Genomic DNA, 17,150 nt, shown 5'->3' with positions numbered 1-17,150 from the left:
AGCCTTTCTTTTTTAACTGCATGGTTGCCTAGGGTATTTTGGTGTAGTAAGGCAAAGCTGACTCATAGGCTTTCCTCAGCATAGCTGTGGCTAGGGGAGGCTGGTGATAAAATGACCAGAATAAAGACAGGGGGTAAGGGAGGAGCTGGATACCTGAGGAAGCCAGGTGTAGGCTGAGCAGGCCACACCTACCAGCCCTCCTAGGCTCACTCACATTCTGGCCACAAGACCCACTTCAGCCAATGGGAAGTCGGCAAGGATGATGACCGTGCAGGCTTTTCAAACCTTCCAGCAATGGACTGGCCTGAGGTAGCTGTCACTTGGAAGGCTGCTTCGGCTTTCAGCCGCCTCATCTGACTGCAGCTGCTGGAGTGAGGCCAGGGGAGACAGAAGCAGGACCTGCTCAGTCAGCACTCAGAGCTAACGTCCGTGTTGAATCCTTCTTGATCAGCATTGACTACTGAGGCAGTAGTTAAGGGCAGCAGTCACGTATGGAGTGGGGCACGCAGCACCAGCTGTGGACCAGCTGTAGATGAGGGCTGTGAGGTTGCCTATCTGGATATCCAGGGCCATCAGCCATATTTTAGGCATGGGGACCTGTGGGGCACAAGGTGCCAAGGTTCTCAAGTCACGGCCAGCTATAACCAGGTTGGATGTTCATGTGCCACTAGCGGCTCCTATATATGCTTATGATAAGATGTCCAAAGAAGGCTGTGTCTGCCAACACCCCTTAGCAGAACTAAGGCAGTACACAAGAACCCTGATATGCTAGGTTGGAAGATCGGACTGTGGCCTATTGCCTGGGGCCAGAAAATGCCCCTCAGAGAGATGCTTTCACACTGGAGTGTGTGTCCAGGATGTAGCCATGAGGTCCTTTGAGCAGTCCTTGGTGAAAATGAGAGTCAAGATTCTTGGGGTGGCTGCAGACATGGATAGAGGCCCTGTGTTCTCAGGGACGCTTCCAACCCTCAGCTGTGCTCAGGTACAGGGGAGGGAGGTCTGCCTGTCAGTCACATATGTCCCAGAGAAGCAGTGGACAGTCCATTTGGAACAGGACCTCAAGAGCAAAGCTAGACCCAGTCACCCTCATGGGGCTCAGTGGGGTTGGAAGAAGTTCAGTATCACCTGGTTGGATCTCAAAACTGCTCTTGGCTTGCTGCTGCTGTGTGCCACTAGCCATCCCAGACTCCACAAAAGAGCATCAGTGGCCTTTGTCTTATGTCCTGTTCCACACCAAGGGAGGGACCCCATGCTGGCCAGTTGGGGACTATGGAAGCTACTGTGATGTCACTTTGAGGCCTGCAATAGTAGCAGTGTGGAGAACCCCAGTGGTGTTATCTGCTTTCTCTTGCAGTGAGTGCTTGTCATGGGGGCGAGTCCAGAACTCACAAACACCATTTCCTCCCAGCCACAGCCTCCCAAGTGATCTTACAGAGCCCATTTAAGCCCAGGACTTGGTTGTGAACTCCAGATGTTCTATGCCAGCCAGCCTTTCATCTGGAGATGGGTCTAAGGAGAAAGCTGCTGAGTGCCAGGGTGGCAGGATGTGTGTTGAGCATGACATCCATTTAGGGCTGAAGGAAACAGCCAAATCTTGCCACTCTCACCACCATGGCAAAGTCACATGCTCTCTTGTTGGGAGCCCAGAAATAGCACTGGGGGTCTAGGACAATGGAGACTGAGGGGCTGATTATCTATTCCCAGCCAAAACCTGTGCCAAGGTGGACTACTCCTGTCTCTTCTCCCTGCCTTCATAGGACTGGAGACCAGGGGCCTTGAGCTTCTACATTCAAGGCCATGCCAGCAACTTGGGAGCAGACAACACTCTGTGTGAAACCGGCCTGCGACCTTGGGTTCCCTTGCCTACTGGGAGGACAACAGTACAGGTCTCATTGTGTCTGCCTATGATGTCCCACCCCCAGGGTACTGGGGATTGTGGCTTGGGGCAGGTCCTGTCTCACTCACCTCAGCTTCTAGAAGTTGGAAGAATCCATAGGCTTCAACTGGGTCTGCCTGGCCCAAATGGACAATTGTGCGTTTCCTGCAGCCTCTGGAATCCACAAGCCCAAATGCCTCATGGGAACACTACAAGGGCACCTAACATTATACTTCATCCTCCTATACCTGGGTAGCTTCTATTCCCCTAAAGGGGCTTTTCTGGATCCTGTCCCTTCCTTCCTTCCTTCCTTATTATTGTTGTATGACAGTGCATGTGTGTGTGGACGTCAGAGAACACCAGAGTCGTCTCTCTTTCCACCTTTATGTGGATTCTGGGATTGAACACAGGTCACCAGGCTTGCACAGTAGGTGCCTTTACCCACAGAGCCATCTTGCTGGCCTAGGCCTGTCCTTTCAGTTCTTCCCACAGGAGCACAGATTCTGCAAGGTGCCACAGCAAGCCAAGCAAAAGCAGTGTTCAAAGCAACCTGTGGGAAAGCAGAAAAATGCCTGAGTGTGTGAGGTCCTGTGTGAATGTGTGTTGTTGACATGGGCATAGCCATGTCAAGGACCCTAGCCTCAAGACCTGAGGGAAATGGCAGAACCTTCTCTTCTTCTCCATGTGTGGACGTTGACAGTGTGGGTAGAAAACGACCACCATAGCTTTCTCCCCCTGAATGATCACAGCCTGAAGACTGCTTCCCTACACCTATAGAGACCACTCCTCCTGAGACTAAACCTGCCTCCTCCATCCAGCTGCACAATAAACCCCGCCCCTTTGTTCAACTGTCTGCAGCACCCCTGCCTCTGTTTGCCTCTATATAATAAGACACACCGAGCTTCCGGGGTGCTGTAGTTTCTCCATCAGAGAATCTAGGCCCCCAAAACCCAGTTCTTTCTGTGTGTCTTTCTGTATCTGCCTTTTCTTCATTTCTTTACTGCCCCAGTCAGGTTCTTCCCTGGAGCCATGACAGACATGACAGCTGACATCTCATGAACATCCAGCCTCAGTTCTCCAGAGATAATGGGCTCAACCCATAGAAATGCCATGTGTGGCTGCCCATGCTGCTAGTAGTTCTCTTGAACCTCTTGCTGTCTGGCCCCCAGTTGAAACTCAAAAGTTCCTGCCTGTTGCCTGTCTTCCTTCTGATCCTGGGCATCTTTCCTCCCCTTCTTCCTAGGCAGGCTGAGATAGACTTGGGGACTTATAATGGATACTGTGGAAAGCTATAGTCTGTATACACCTCCCCTTGAGGCAGCTCCTGGGGGAGGGGATGGCAGGCAGGAGGGGCCTCAAAGCCTCAGGGGTGAAGTGGCCCTGCCTGAGGACAAGGGAAAGGTTTGTGTGATAGTGGCCCTGATAATTCCCAGGGCTGGGACTCTCTGCAGTCCCCCTTCTGGGTAAACTCACTGTTTCTTGGCTCTTGTCTGAATGTATTCTTCAGGGGATCCTACCCAGGGCTCTCTAGAGCCAGGCCCCTGACTTCCAGATGCATTCAAATCACATATATCAGGGTATTTGCTGGCCCCTCTAGGGCACCTGGATGTGAGCAGGTGTGCTTTCAGAGAGTGGCTGTACATATGTGAACACTCATGTGTGGGGCCATGTGTGCAATGTACGCCCGATGGTACAGACAAGGTACTGCCTGCTGGATGCATCTGCATTTGGAAACCCATAGCTCTGTCCACAGCACTTTGAGGCCCACTAGGTTCCCGAGGGGCTGCCTTTGTGCTCTGGTGGCAAGCCAGGCTCCCTGGTTGGGTGCATGCTGCCACCTGGTGGTCAGGCTAGGGTTATACACTCTGTGTGTCCATGGGTCACAGGATGGGATGCGTGGTCAGGGACTGGACTTGTTCATGTCAAGCTTTGCGCACAGCCTATATGTCTCCAAGAAACTGCCCTTAAAGTCAGCTCTTAAGGGTGTGTAAGAGGGCAGAGTTCCACCAGTCTGTGACATCTGACCAGTCACTCAACCCTAGCCCTAGGCAATGGGGTTGCTTCTAACTAGGATGCTACCTGAATCCTGCTGAGATGAAGAATAGGGCAGGACAGGGGATCTTGTTTGTCCACTGGGTCTCCACTTTGGAACCCTTCAAACCTTTTCCAAGACACAAACCAGACAAGCCACTCCCCTGAGCATCGCTGGCCCAAATACTACTAGCAAGGACCCTGTTTGGTCAAATCCCTTCCTTGCCCCTCCCCAGTTCTGTTTATGCCACCTATCCACATCTCTGTTTTCCTAAATCCAGTTTAGAGGATTCCTATTCCCCTCCAGTCCCTCTTGGGTCCTTGCCTTAAGTGTTCCCAACTTTGGTTTGGTTCATAGCACACAGTGGTCTTGGGGAAAGACATCAAAGCAAATGCTTCCTGAGCCACATATGGGCTCCAGTGAGAAGCAGGAGCTAGAAAAGATGCCACAGAGCCAAGAGATTTCTGCGAAAATAGTGGAATATATTTGAAAAGACGAGTTAGCTGTGACTTTTACAGTATGACCTCAGGGGGCCCCTGCCCACGTCTTTATCCATTTGAAAGAGGCATTCTGAAAGACCCCAACACCTTCTATGGAGGCAATTTGGGCCTGATTTGGTCTTGTTTAAAATGTCAAAATAAAACCTTTTGACACTCACATTGCACCCAAGCTAAAAACTACACAACAAAATAAGCCAGGAATCTCTAAGACTCCCTAGGAGAAATGGGAAGCATCTCCTCCTGCCCAATTTGATACACCAACACTATATCGGCAGGTGTGTAGATGGCAGGTTCATGCCAGTGCACAAACCACACCCATAGCCCAGCCTTGAGGGTCCCTTACTGCTGGAACCCTGGGACTGGAACTCAACTGGGGAGACCTGTGAGGTTCAAGGCCTGGGCTGTAGCCTCCCTGGCTAGGTCTCCCCACCCTAATTATCCTGTGGTTCAAATAAGACCAGGGAGCCTGTATTCACATTACAGCATGGGAATAGCACCAGAACCTTTGGATCAGGCTTTCTGGGACCCAGAGACAAAGCCCCACAGGGGAGGAAGGCACTAGGAAGGGGCTATAGGGCTGAGGGATCCATTGGGCACTGGCCAAAGTGCAGCTTTTTCTCTGCATTCCCTATAGGAACCCAGTCCCTGGGGGCAAGGTGCTGGAAGATCAGCATTGCAGTTAGAGGCCAGCATGACTTTGTGGTCAGGGGGATGGCCCTGTCATACTCTCAAGGACCAGGTGGCTCAGAAATGGCCCAAGTAGAGAGCATGGTCCTCTCTCATGTGACTTCTAAGGTCATTTTGGAATCTTGGCAACAGCAGAAGACAAGGCAGCTAACACTGTCTGGCTGACTGCCTTAATGTGCTGGCCTGCTAGGAGATGGGGGACCCTGGGCAAACCTTTAAACACGAGTTTTATAGCACAAGGCACCTGGCCAACAAGGCATGGTGGCAGTGATGAGATGTGAGCTGCTTTCTTTAAGCACCTGGTACCAAGAAGATAGGTGCATGATCTCAGGGGGGTTGAGGCTGGTCCTTCCCTCTATCCCAGCCTTCCAGCACAAAGCCCTGCTTCCAGGAGCACACTCGGTCCTCTAATCTGTTGGAGAATCTGGGAAGCCAGGTGCAGAGGAACAGAAGAGTGGTCTCAAACCAAGCTGCCTGGAACTCTGAAGGCCAGACAGGAGCCCATCAGCTGGCCTTCAGGTACCCTCTCTTGTGGGTTACTGGGAATTGTCTTTCTTTAGAGGGATTTTGAAGCTGGTCAGTTTCTGTCCAAACAGCTGGCTGAGGAGATCGCTCTGGGCCTCTGCAGTCCGGTGGTCTCGGGGCTCCATGTGTTCAACACCATAGACAGCTCTGACCCTTTTATATGGCCTGGACAGGAGTCTTGCCTGGGGGAAGGAGCCCTTTTCAGAAGTGTGGCCCAGGTCCCCTTTCTTCTGTGCTGATGGCTGTGGCCTTGTCCTGCCGCTCTGGCTGCTGGGTCTGGACTTGACAGGGGGAACTCGGCTGGGAGTTGCTTGCTTTCGAGGGGCCCTGGATGACTTGTCAGGGGCAGAGGGGACTCTCCCCATGTTCCCCATGCTTCCTTGCCTGGCCAGTCCCAGGGCCTGACCCTTCCTCTTTTTTTCACTGTTTTCTCTTTTCTCCCTGGGACTTGAATGCACTTGGACCCCCTGATGTTCAGTTTCTCTGCTCCCTCTGGCACTGCCCTTGGTGTGGACTTGTGGTGGGGGCTGGTCAGGGGTGGAGCTCTCCCAGCTCAGACAACTGGGCTCAGTGGGGGTGGAGGCCATCTCACTTTGGAGCTGTCCACTGGTTGGCTGGGGCTGGCTGCCACCCCCTGTCTGAGTACCAGGCTGTAGACCTCCACTGCCCTGAGAACTGGGTCTTAGTTTAGCTTTAGAAGTGCTGGGTTTTACCCTGTCCTCAGGACTCTGGCCCAGCTCTCCAGATGCTGGGGTCCCCATTCCTATAGGTTTTCTAGATGGTGCTGGTAGCTTCAGCACTTTGCTGGGGGGCACTGCTGATCCATGCTTGGAAGAACTCAAGCAGGCCCCTTGTTTGGTGGCACTTCCTTTCTGGGAGGAAACCTCTATTTTCCCCTCAGGCACCATGTGGTGAGTGGTCACTAGCCTCTCCTTCTGGAGCTGGGAGGGGTCTCCTGGGGAACAGCCAGGGGCACACTTGCCTCCGGTGCCTAGGCTCCTATGCTTTCCTGAGAACAGGTGAAGGGACCTCTTTTCTCCTGGGGGAGTTTGCCACTTACATGGCTCAAGGCTGCCTAAGGAAGCCTGATTTTCTGGTTTCTCCAAGGCTCTGTCTGGCTTGCAGACACCTGTACCTTCAGCTGAGGCAGCTGGAAAAGGAGATAGAGACGGAGGTGGAAGGTCCTGGTCAGTCAATGGTGGGTTGTTCCCCTTGAGTGAGTGGTTTGTTTGGTCCACAGGCCTCTCTTGAGAACTGGGCTGGTCCAGGATGGGGCTAGGAGCTGTCTCTGAACAGATCAGGGGTAGTGCAGGGAGGCAGCCCTCACTTGGAGTAGGGCTGCTTGTGGATGGGACTCTGTCAGTGCTGGAGGGCACTACCACCCCATGCCGCTTGCTGGGTAGCATGTCCTGGGGGACCTGGGTCTTCTTCCCAGGAACCCCTGGCCGCCTAACACTTCGGAGCGTGAATGGCTGTTGGCCGCTCCTCAGGTGCTTGTCCATGTGTCTGTCAAACTGTTCCTTCTTGGCAAAGGTGTAGTTGCAGGAGCTGCAGACAAAGGACCTCCTGATGACATGCATGACATTGGCACAGAGCTCACAGGCATAGAGAGGCATGTGTGGTAGTTCCCTCTCCTCTTTCACCCTATGGGTCAGGCTCAGGTGTACCCTCAGCTCCCAGTGCTCAGGGTAGATCTGTGGGCACTGGGGACACAGGTAGACACGCTGTGGGCTGTGCACCGCCAGGTGGCGCTGCAGCTTGAAGGGCTTGGGGAACTGCTTTCCGCAGTGGTGGCAGTCACGGGAGGGGTCCTTGCAGTCCTCATGCACTGGGACCGCTTGGAGGGGGGAATCACTGTGGAACCAAGGGTCTGGGGATGGAGTTGGGGGCGTCTTGGCAGAGCCAGAGCTGCTGGTCAGAATGGATGGGCTGCCTGCTTCCGTTGACGGACTGAGTGATAGCAAAGTACCATCTTGGCTGGAAGTGACTGTGGTGGGCACCTTTTGCTTTACCCTTCTCCTTGGGATTTTCTTCCCTGCTTCTCCTTCTTGCTCCAATGCCTCCCTGCTGGCCTTGCCAATTGAGTGCTCAGTCCTCTGGGGTTTGGATGCTTGCTCCACAATGCTGTTCAGGAAGTGTGTGAGAGTACTCTCCCCTTCCAAGCACCCCGGCAGGTCTCTCCGTGTCTGTCCATTTCTGGCAAAGCGGGCTGCATGCTCCCGCAGGTGCTGGTTGTACATCCAGACATCAGCCACCTCCTTCAGGCACATGCCGCAGGCCCACGGCCCTGCTTTGCCCTGCACATGCTTCTCCCACAGGTGCTCCCGAAGAAGCTCCCGGGAGCTGAACCTGCGCTCCACACACATGTAGCAAGTAGGGGGTGGTGAGGGGCTGTGTGCCAGCTTGTGTAGATCCAGCTCACCCAGGCTGTGGAAGCGCTGGAAACACACCCTGCACTTGTAGGAGGCCCTCCTGCCCTTTACTGGTCGGTCTCTGCCTTTGGTTCCTCTGGCCCTGGCAGCTTCCTCTATTCTTTTGTTTGGAGGCCCCTGTGAATTTGCTGTGGCCTGGAAGTCTAAGATGCCTGGGTTGGGGAGGTCAGCAAGGTCATCACAGGGCCCTAGAAAGCACAGGTCTTGTATCTCTAGCTGAGTGCTGAGCACCTCAAAGTCTTTAATGTAAAGTGGGGGCAGGCTGGCATTCCCCGAAAGCCTAACATCATGTTCTCTTTCTAGGTTAGGGGGCTCCGGGCTCATGTCTCCAAGGGAAGAGGGTGTTTCACAGGCAGGGCTACACAGTTCCAGGTCTCGCCAGGCTGCTGGGACCATGTGCAGCTGGGGGATGGCCTCCGACCACTCATCCTGGTTCTCTGTAAAGCAGGAGGGCCCCTCCTCCATATAGCTGGCCTCCCTGTTGTCTGGGGCCCATAGGCTGAAGCTGGGGGTCCAGGGGTCAAGACCAGGTGCCTTACTGCTCAGGAGCCTATCTAGGAGGAGGGACTCTGGCAAACTCAGGGCTTCATCATCCCACAGGCCCTCTTCCTCGTGGGACAGGCACAGAGAGCCTGAGTCACTGAGATCTGTGGGCAAGCGTGTGGAGAAGAGTGGGGCATTGTGTACCACCTCAGAGCTGGGCTCCTTTGGTGGGCACTTTGGCTTTTTGCAGCGCTTCCCATAGACACGTAGGTTCTTCTTCCTAGTGAGGCGGCCATCCAGGGGAAAAAGCTGAGAGAAGGATACCTCATCGTCGAATAAGTCTAGAGGTTCCCTTGGACCTGGGCTGGAGGCTTCAGGAGTGGTGCCCTTGGGCCCCAGATTTCCACTCAGGGTTTCTGGGTCATTGATAGGACTCTGGGAACAGCTGTTGATGGTGTTGTCCACTTCAAGACCGTGTGTGCTATCGGGTAAGTCAGATGTCCCTTTCCCAGTGCCTTCATCTGACCTGCCTTTGGCTCCTCTGCTGTCCTCTGCAGGCTGGCTCTCAATAGCCTGTGATGGTTCTCCACTAATGTCCAACGCCCTGGCCTCTCCTGGTCCCCAGAACCACTGTACCCAGTCTGCCTTCTGTTCCTTTGGATGTTCCCGCTCTATTGTCCCTTGGCAGACTTGCCACTCTTGTGGGGCCTTCTCTGCTGGCATCTCTTTTGTACACAGAGCCCCTGTGCCCATGTCTGCAGCATCCTCCAGAGCTCTGGGCCCTACTGTGGGGGACAGAGCTGGTGGCCTGAGAGAGGTCCTGCATTCTCCCTCAGGCGAGAGGCTCAGGGGAATGAGATGGTTGTCACACGTGGCCGATGGATCTGAGAGGTCCCTGTCTGAAGTCACATGGGCAGTGTTGCCAGGACCATGCTTCTCCCTCCTCACTCTCAGCTTCCCCCCTTTCCTGTTTGATTTCCTCTCTGAGGAGCTGGGGGAATCAGCAGGCTCCCCATCTTGTCTCTGGCTTCTCATTTCTCCCTGGTTGGGGTGGAGCTGATGTGCTTGCCACCCATGTGGTTTTCTTGGCTTTGAGGCTGGAACCTTTGTGCCCTTTCTCTGCTCTATCAGGCCTGGGGTGTGCGGTTGCTGGTTGAGAGGAGTGTCTGGTGTCCTGGGTCCCTCAGATTTCCCACTAGTCACCTTCAACAACTCAGGACCCATGTTGTCTTCTGGTGTTATAGAGGCCTGAAGGGGAGGTGGCTGAGAAAAGTGGCCAGGGCCCAGGGGTGAGTGACTTGGTCTCCCTTTCCCAATCACCTTGCAGCTTTTCTTCCCAGGGGTCTGGCACACTTGGGTCATGGAATCTTGAGGCTGACAAGTTGGCAGGATCACGGGGCTCAGCTGGGAGCTAGTCTTCCCTAGTGGCCGGTGCTTCCTGGCTTTGTGCCGGCTCAGGCCTGCTCTGGAGAGGAAAGAGGCTGAGCAGAGTTCACAGGTCATGAGTGGCCCTGCTGGGATCTTCTCTGTCGGCTCTGGCTTTTTTTTCATGCCTCGGGGCCTCTGTTTAGACTCTTGGGGGCTGAAGGGGTTCTTCTGGAGAGAATGATGAGAGATACTGGTGTGGTGTTGAGGGGACTCAGACCTGAAGTCAGTTTCTGTGCAGCTCAGAGAGGCTGTTAGAGCCAAGCCGAGTCCTGTGGGCATGCCTCGAGCATTGGCTCTGGGTACCTTTGTCACATCACAGTGTATTGCCCCAGGTGTTTCTGGGTTGTCCTGTTCCTCGATACTGGTTGCTGCCTCATCCCGGCAGATCTGAGAGTCTGGTGTTGTAGTCCCCAGTGTGGCAAAGTCTGTGGGCACAGCTATAATGCTGTGGCTTTCCCTGTGGCCAGGGCAGGGTGTGCTGCTCTGGGGCCTTAAGGAAGGGTCCTTGCAACATGTCCTTTCTGGGCTGCTGAGGGGTGGGATTACCTTGCAGTGGGGATCTGGCACCTCAAGTCTCTCATCAGAATGTAGGTCATCTTTGGTGGGGATGCCGGTCAGGGGGCCATCGTTGATGGTTATTTTGGGGGAGCTGGGACCCCCTGGGGGAGGAGCTGTGGCATGAGCAGGAGATGTCCTCAGCTCCTCTTTCCTGGAATCTTCTAATGTTCCTACTGTGATGCCTTTGGGGCTTTCGCTGTCAAGCATTACAGGGTCTGAGAAACTGGTGGGGCCAAGTGGGCCCAAGGGAGGGTCTTTGGGACTGCTGGTCCCCAGGAGTGAGTGGTGGGATAAAGTCTCTTCAGAGCCACAGTGACTTGTTATCGGTGATGTCGGGGTTGTTAGGGACCCAGCATCTTTGGTGGCTTGGCCACAACTGGTCTTTCCCAGAGGTGCCAAAACAGTATAGGCTGGCTGATGGTAGGGGATGAGTAGGTCTCTGTAGGAGGAAGGTGCTGGTGGCCCAGTAGGCTTGACTCTGGTTCCAGGGTCTTCCTGGGGTAAGGGCTCAAGGTCATTGGGAGTAGGTGTGGCTGGGGAGGTGGCTGAGAGGGCACAAGTGGCCAGGCCGCTACTAGAGGGAGCTGGCAGCTGTGGGCTGGCTGACTGCTCTGGGCTTCTCTCTGCAGGCTCCATCTGGAGAGGGAATGCTGTCAGGGTGGAAATGGAGGGTGTGCCATCAGGGTGGGTGGGGCTTGTGGAGGGCAGTGCTTGTTTCCTAAAGCCCCGGGCTGCTCTGCTCCCCTGACATGCCCCTCTGCTCCTGGCCGGCCTAACTTCCAAATGGGTCCTGACCTTGGTGAGTGCGTCTGGGTTCCCCAGGCTCCTCCAGTTATTTGTCCGAAGTCTGTTAGAGTGACCTCTGCCCTTGGTCTTTTTAGACTGACCTGGTGTGCCCATATGTCCAACTGCCTTTGACCTCAGCTGCTTTTGGATGTCTGTAGTTAGAGCTGACATTTTTACAGCCCCCAGAGTACTGGCCTCTGAGGGGTCCCCAGGCTGAAGGCCTTGGGTATTGTCTTCACTCTCGGCTCTAGCATCTTGGAGCAGAGGAAAGGAGCCGCAGGCTGGTTCCTGGGGGGCACCAGTCACCCAGGAAGGATCTGGCATGGGATGGGACCAAGCCTTGCCACTCGGGAGGGTGGAAAGTGGAGAGGCACCTGCAGGGACAGACTCACCCATAAAGCCAGGGTCCTTTGCAGTGGGGCTGGTAAGCATAGTTTCCTTGGGACTTCCTGCTTGGCTCTCAAGGTGTCCTTTAGAGCCATGGCTGGGACTAACACTTGGAGGGGAGGTGACACCCTCATCACCCTTAAGCATCAAGTTGGGCTCTAGACCCAGATAGGCACTGGGGCTGTTGAACCCTTCTAGTGCAGAGGAACTTGGGCAGGGTTCCTGGGCCTCACAGGAGTCTGGAGAATGCCCTCTTGTATGTTTATCAGGAAGCAGCAGTGGGGCATTCTCCTGTGTCGCAGAAGCTTCATTATTTTTAGAAAACAAAAGCTCAGGGTTTGATCTGTGCTTAGCTGAACTCTCAACATGTAGCAAGGGTGCCTGTTGCCTGTTGGAGTTAGGCAAATGGTCACTTATGGGGACCTGACAGTCTGTGTTGGAGATGCTGGCCTCCTGCAACTGTCCAAAACTGAGGCTGAAACCTGCAGGACTGAGAGGAGCCCCAGAACCAGGGTCTTCCTGGGTACCTGGGGGAGGTGTTGCTTTGCCTGTGTGGCAGGAAGCTAGGTAGGACCATTGTTTCTGGGGGTTCCTGAGGGCCCCTTCCTGCTGTGAACTTGATCCCTCTAGACCTGTAAGGTTGGCTGCTGAGAGGATGTCTCTGTGGGGTGAGGTGGCCTGAAATGTGGGCAGCAGGGAGGCCTGTCTTGGACTTGGGTCCATCCTGCCTTCATTTGCAGCTTCCTCAGGCTCTCCCAAGGCCCCCTGTGTACTCCCTTTCCCTTGCAGTTGGCTTTCTAATTCAGTTACCAATCTTTTGATCTCTAGTTCATCCTCACACAGATTGCTCATAAGGGTAACACTGCAGTCACTTCCCTTTTCAGGCCCAGGAGGCAGGCTGGGAGGTACTGTCTGTTCAAAGGAACACTTCTTGCTGGGTGCTTTTCCCTTAGAGGGGCCAGGAAAGGGGCCAGGCAGCACTGGAGAAGCTTCTTCCAGCAGCAAGAATGGTGGATACAGGGGATCTGTCAGAAGTTTCTTAGGGAGAGGGCCAGTACACACCAGTGGTGCATGGGTGACCCTGTTTGCAGATAAGCTCTCGTACAGTGGTGGGTCAAATCCATCCTCAGGCAGCCCTGTAAACAGGGATGTGGACTCCAAGGTCAGTGGCGAATGCACCTTGCCTGGGTCTATTTCAACTGGGTAGGGTGGATTCTTTGGTGGTGTTGACTCAAGATTCTCCATACTGTCCTGGCCAAGGTAGCAGCTGCTGGCAGGCAGTGTGTCCATAGCTAAAGGCTTGGAGCACGAATCTTCAGGGAAACAGTTAGCTATGTCCTTGGATACAAGGAACAATTCACACGGGGTGTCACTGTTAGGCAGGGGCCCTCTTTTGGCAGCTGGACACCCTATGGAGTGTCTGTCACAGTGGTCAGGTTCACAACCAGAACCAGAGTTCTTGAAAACCGGGATTCCGGATTCAGTGTAGAAAGCATCTGCCACCTTATCAATGGGTGCCAGGCACCCTCCAGGCTGGGGAGCAGAGGAGTCTTCTCTGGTATGCAAACTGGGGGGCTTCATACACCCAGAAGTACCCAGCAGACAGCCTGCATCTGTTGCTGGTATGCTTTTTCCTGATAGTGTTTCAGGGTGGCTGGGGCCGCCAGCCTGTGTTGGCACTGGAGCAGCAGGTCTGGGGCTTTCCCCACCACAGCTAGCTAGAGAACCAGACCTCTCTTTGAGTTCTGTGATGTCAGGGTGAAACTCGGCAGCAACTTCAAGCTTCTTGACCTCCTGCGGAAAGTCCAGGGCTGCTTCCTCTTGGGTCTTGGTGGTGGTGAGGACCTGTGCAGGATGTTTTGGGGTTGCTGTGGGGCGATCAGTATGCTCAGGGCCTCTTTGCACAGGAACTTCTCTAGCATCCAAGCTCTGCTGCAGGCTGTGTGTCCTCTTTGGAGACAGGAAGCCTCTGTTTTCACCAGCCTCCTGCCTCATGACCTTTCTTGGGTCCTGGGCCAAATCTTCTTTCTTTCTCTTCTTGCCTTGGCGCCACCGTTGGCGGCTGTGGCGGGAACAGTCTTGGACAGGATCCCCCAAATCCTGCTGCTGCACACCGCCCTCCTCCTCAGATTCAGAGGCACAGCCTTGCCCCTTGACTCTACCCTTCTGGGTGCTAGGTGGTCTTGCAGGCAACAGAGAAACATGGGAGACCTGGCCACGTGGTGCCTGCCGCCTGTGGCACCTGTTTTTCTGCTGTACTATCTTGTGGATGAGTTCCTTGCTCCAGGAGCCACCTCGCCCCCTCCTTTTTCTGGGGTCCTTTCCAGAGGGCAGTTGCAGGTGCTTGGAGCTCCTGGTCTCTTTAGAGGCGGCTCTGGGGATGCTGTGGTCTGCATGAGCATGGACCTTGCGAGCCCGACGTCTACGGTCCTGGGGCCGGGGCTGCTCAGCACTGTGACCCTTTTTCCTTGGCCTTAGGCAGATGACTCTGGCAGGGTTGTTAGTGCCCTTGGTCACACTTGGCTCTTTCTGAAACAACTTGAATTGCTTCCCTCTCCTCTGCTGCTTGACCAGGGTGGTTGTATCTGCTTCTGCAGATGCCAAGCCCAGGGAGCGGGTTTTGGGCCTGTTTCGGGATGAACAGCCCCTGTCTCCAGTGCAGGGAACTTGGGGTTCTGGCATGACAACTCTGGATGGGAGCTGAGACTGGGTACCATTCTTGGGGGTTGCACCCACCTGGGTGTTGAGGGAATGCCCAGCACTGGGACCCCTGGAGCCTGAAGGCTCCTCATCAGCAAAGACATCAATGAAGCTGCTGTCTATCTCAGGGTTATCTGAATGGTACTCCATGCCATTGAGTGCCTCAGTGATGAGCCTGTCCAGCTTTGCATCATCTTCCATGTCAAGATCCGAGGTGGGGAGTGGAAAGGGGGTGACAGCCAGGCCGGCAGGCAGGAAGCTTGTTCTCAGGGAGTCATCTTTACTGTCCCCCTGATCATCTCTGGTTAGCAGGAAGGGGGCAGTCTGGTTGTGTTCAAGCAAGCCTGAGTGTGCATCAGTGGGTGCCTTTGAGGTGGTGGTGGGTGTGGGGAGCCCTGGGGGCTGCAGGGAGCCATCCTTGGTCTTAGCTAGCAGCAGGCTGCAGAATGGCCTGTGTTCCAGGAAGGCTGCTAGGCTGCTATAGTTGCGATCACACTGTTTGCAGGTCAGCAGTACATCTAGCTGGTCCAGGCTGGCGCTGCTCAGGGAGAAGTGCTGGGCAGAGTACTGTGGTGGCTCTGAAGGAAAGCCCTGCGACCTGTCTCTGCCCAATGAGGGGCTCTTGTGGGGGAATGGGACTCCCTCCAGGCTCTTGAAGGCATCCTCAGTTCCTGGCCCCTCTGTGGGGAGAGGGAAGGCTTTGGCCGACTCTGACTGGTAGCATGTGGGGTGTGTTGGCTCTGGGGAAGGGAAGGGGTTGCTGGTCTCCTGGGAATGGGTGGTAGGCAGGAAGAAGGCTGAGGTCCTGAGGGGTCCAGGTTGCTGGCTCTCCTCAGAGCTGGGATTGGCTGGGCTACTGGATGGTGGTGACAGGGAAGAACAGGTACTGCTGCTGGCTGTGTTGGTTGCAGGTGAGGGAAGAGGGGACTCACTGGGAGAGGCTCCCATCACCCTGGGTGGGGGCAGGCTGAGGGCCCCCTGGGGTGACATCTGGGGTTGAGTTCCCCCAAAGAACAGAGACTGGGTCCCAGGGTCCTTCAGTCCACCGTAGGCTAGCAGCCGTGGGGAACTGCTTGGCTGGCCTGGGCTGCTCCTGAGAGCTGACGATGTCTCTCCAGGCCTGGAGATTGTATTTAAAGCATTCAGGGCTCTCTGGCTGTCCCCCTGCCACTCAGAAGATCCCCTGGGGAATCCCAGTTGGCTTAGTACCCCCATTTGGTGGGAACTTGGCCTAGGAGCTGTAAGCACTGGAGACCAGGGCAGGGGGGGACTCTGTGGAAGGCAGAGCTGCTGGCCTTCGAAGAAGGCTATCCTGGCAGCAACTGCAGGACCCAGAGTGGACCTGGGGTAAGAAACTGCTGAGGAATCCCACAGCTGGGGCAGATGGGTGGGTGGTGGCCCTGGGGTGGGCAGTTCTGTGTCCAGAGGCACTGGGCTGGTACCCACCCCATTAGCTCCATACCCCTGCCCTGGAAAGTGCCTCTGAGGTGGAGGATTTGGGGGACCCCTGGGACTCCCCAGTCTGTCATGAATAGGAGGGGGGCCTTCAGGAAGACCTTTGGTCAGGCTCTTGTGCAAACTGTCATGGAAGGGGCTTGGGACCAAGTGAGCAGCACCAGGAGGGGAAAGAGTACCTCCAAGATCACTGGAAGTGCTGGCTCCCCCAGACTGGCTTGGGTTGCAAGACAGGGATGGGTAGGCAGGGTTTGTGCCCAGGGCCCCCTCAGACCATGCTACCAGGGGCTGGTGGAAGGTGTACAACACTGTCCCAGCTGCTTGCTCATGTTGGGCTGTTTCTACAGGGAAGGGGTAGGGGACAGAGACCCCCTGGGGGCTGCTAGGCCTACTACCTTCAGGGAAGGGCTTGGGCTCTGCAGAGGGGACCCCAAAATTAGCACCTAGGAAGCTGTTTTCAGCAGCAGGCGGCCAGGGGTTGGTCCCAATGGCCTGGACGTTAGGGCCAGAAGCAGGCCTATGGGGGCTGGTGCCACTGCTCTGGGGGGTCCTCTGGGGCAAGGTCCCAGGGGTGGCACTTGGTGAGGTACAGTTGGTGGAGGTAAAGCTGGAAGGGGCCTCCTGAAAGCACCTTTGGGAGCCATTCTCTTCTGGGGAGGGCAGGGCCTCGGCCTTTGGGATGCTGGGCCTGTGACGGGCTCTGGTCTTTTGAAGCCGAGGAGCTTTGGTCTCTGACACTTGGGGGGCTCCATGTTGTAGGTTCTTAGGTGGCTCATTCAGGATGCATCTGATCCTTGAAGTGCTTAGGTTGTGCAGCTGTGGGTGACTGCTCTCCATCCCGCTGCCCAGCCATGAGTAAGCTTGCACACAGCTCTGTCCCGCTGTGGCCTGCATTCTCAGTAGCAGGTCCTCTGGCTCCACCTCTTTCGCCTGACTCAGCTGGGCTTCAGGGGAACCTTGGGCCTGGCCCTTGCTGCCTTCATCTCTCATGCCCTGGGTGGTCCTGCTGGAAGAGCTGTGGTCCTTGAGAGGGTGCTGAGAGTGCCCCCCTAGACTGCTGGCAACTTGGCAGAGCTGCAAGTCTCTGGGTAGAGTTGGGGGCCGCTCTCCTGGCATGGCCCCACCGTCCCAGGTGCTAGGAGGATGCAGTGGTTGGAGGAGGAGCCCAGGTAATGGGCTGGGTGGCCATCCTCACCCCCTGGTGGGGCTCAGGGAAGCCTGTATTCATGGTCCTGCGTGGAGCCTGCAAGGAAAGGACAAAAATGAATTGCAGATTTATCGTGACTGAATCTTGGTCAGGG

At 55.3% G+C, this 17,150-nt stretch overlaps 1 protein-coding gene across 4 annotated transcripts in view; it reads right to left on the bottom strand.

Moving 5' to 3' along the window:
- Positions 1–4,365: 4,365 nt before the first annotated feature.
- Positions 4,366–17,150, bottom strand: part of Znf469 (zinc finger protein 469) — a 104,718-nt gene continuing 91,933 nt past the window's right edge. For all 4 annotated transcript variants that reach the window (XM_027410681.2, XM_035442731.1, XM_027410680.2 and 1 more), the window contains one exon: positions 4,366–17,092. In XM_027410681.2, coding sequence (XP_027266482.1) covers positions 5,632–16,965 — 11,334 coding nt within the window. In that variant the 5' untranslated portion in view covers positions 16,966–17,092 and the 3' untranslated portion in view covers positions 4,366–5,631. The remainder of the gene's footprint in view (positions 17,093–17,150) is intronic.

This window comes from Cricetulus griseus, chromosome 3 (genome assembly GCF_003668045.3).
Source record: "Cricetulus griseus strain 17A/GY chromosome 3, alternate assembly CriGri-PICRH-1.0, whole genome shotgun sequence".
NCBI classification, from domain to species: domain Eukaryota; kingdom Metazoa; phylum Chordata; class Mammalia; order Rodentia; family Cricetidae; genus Cricetulus; species Cricetulus griseus.
Note: the sequence above shows the minus strand (reverse complement) of the source record. Positions and strands in the feature narration are given on the sequence as shown.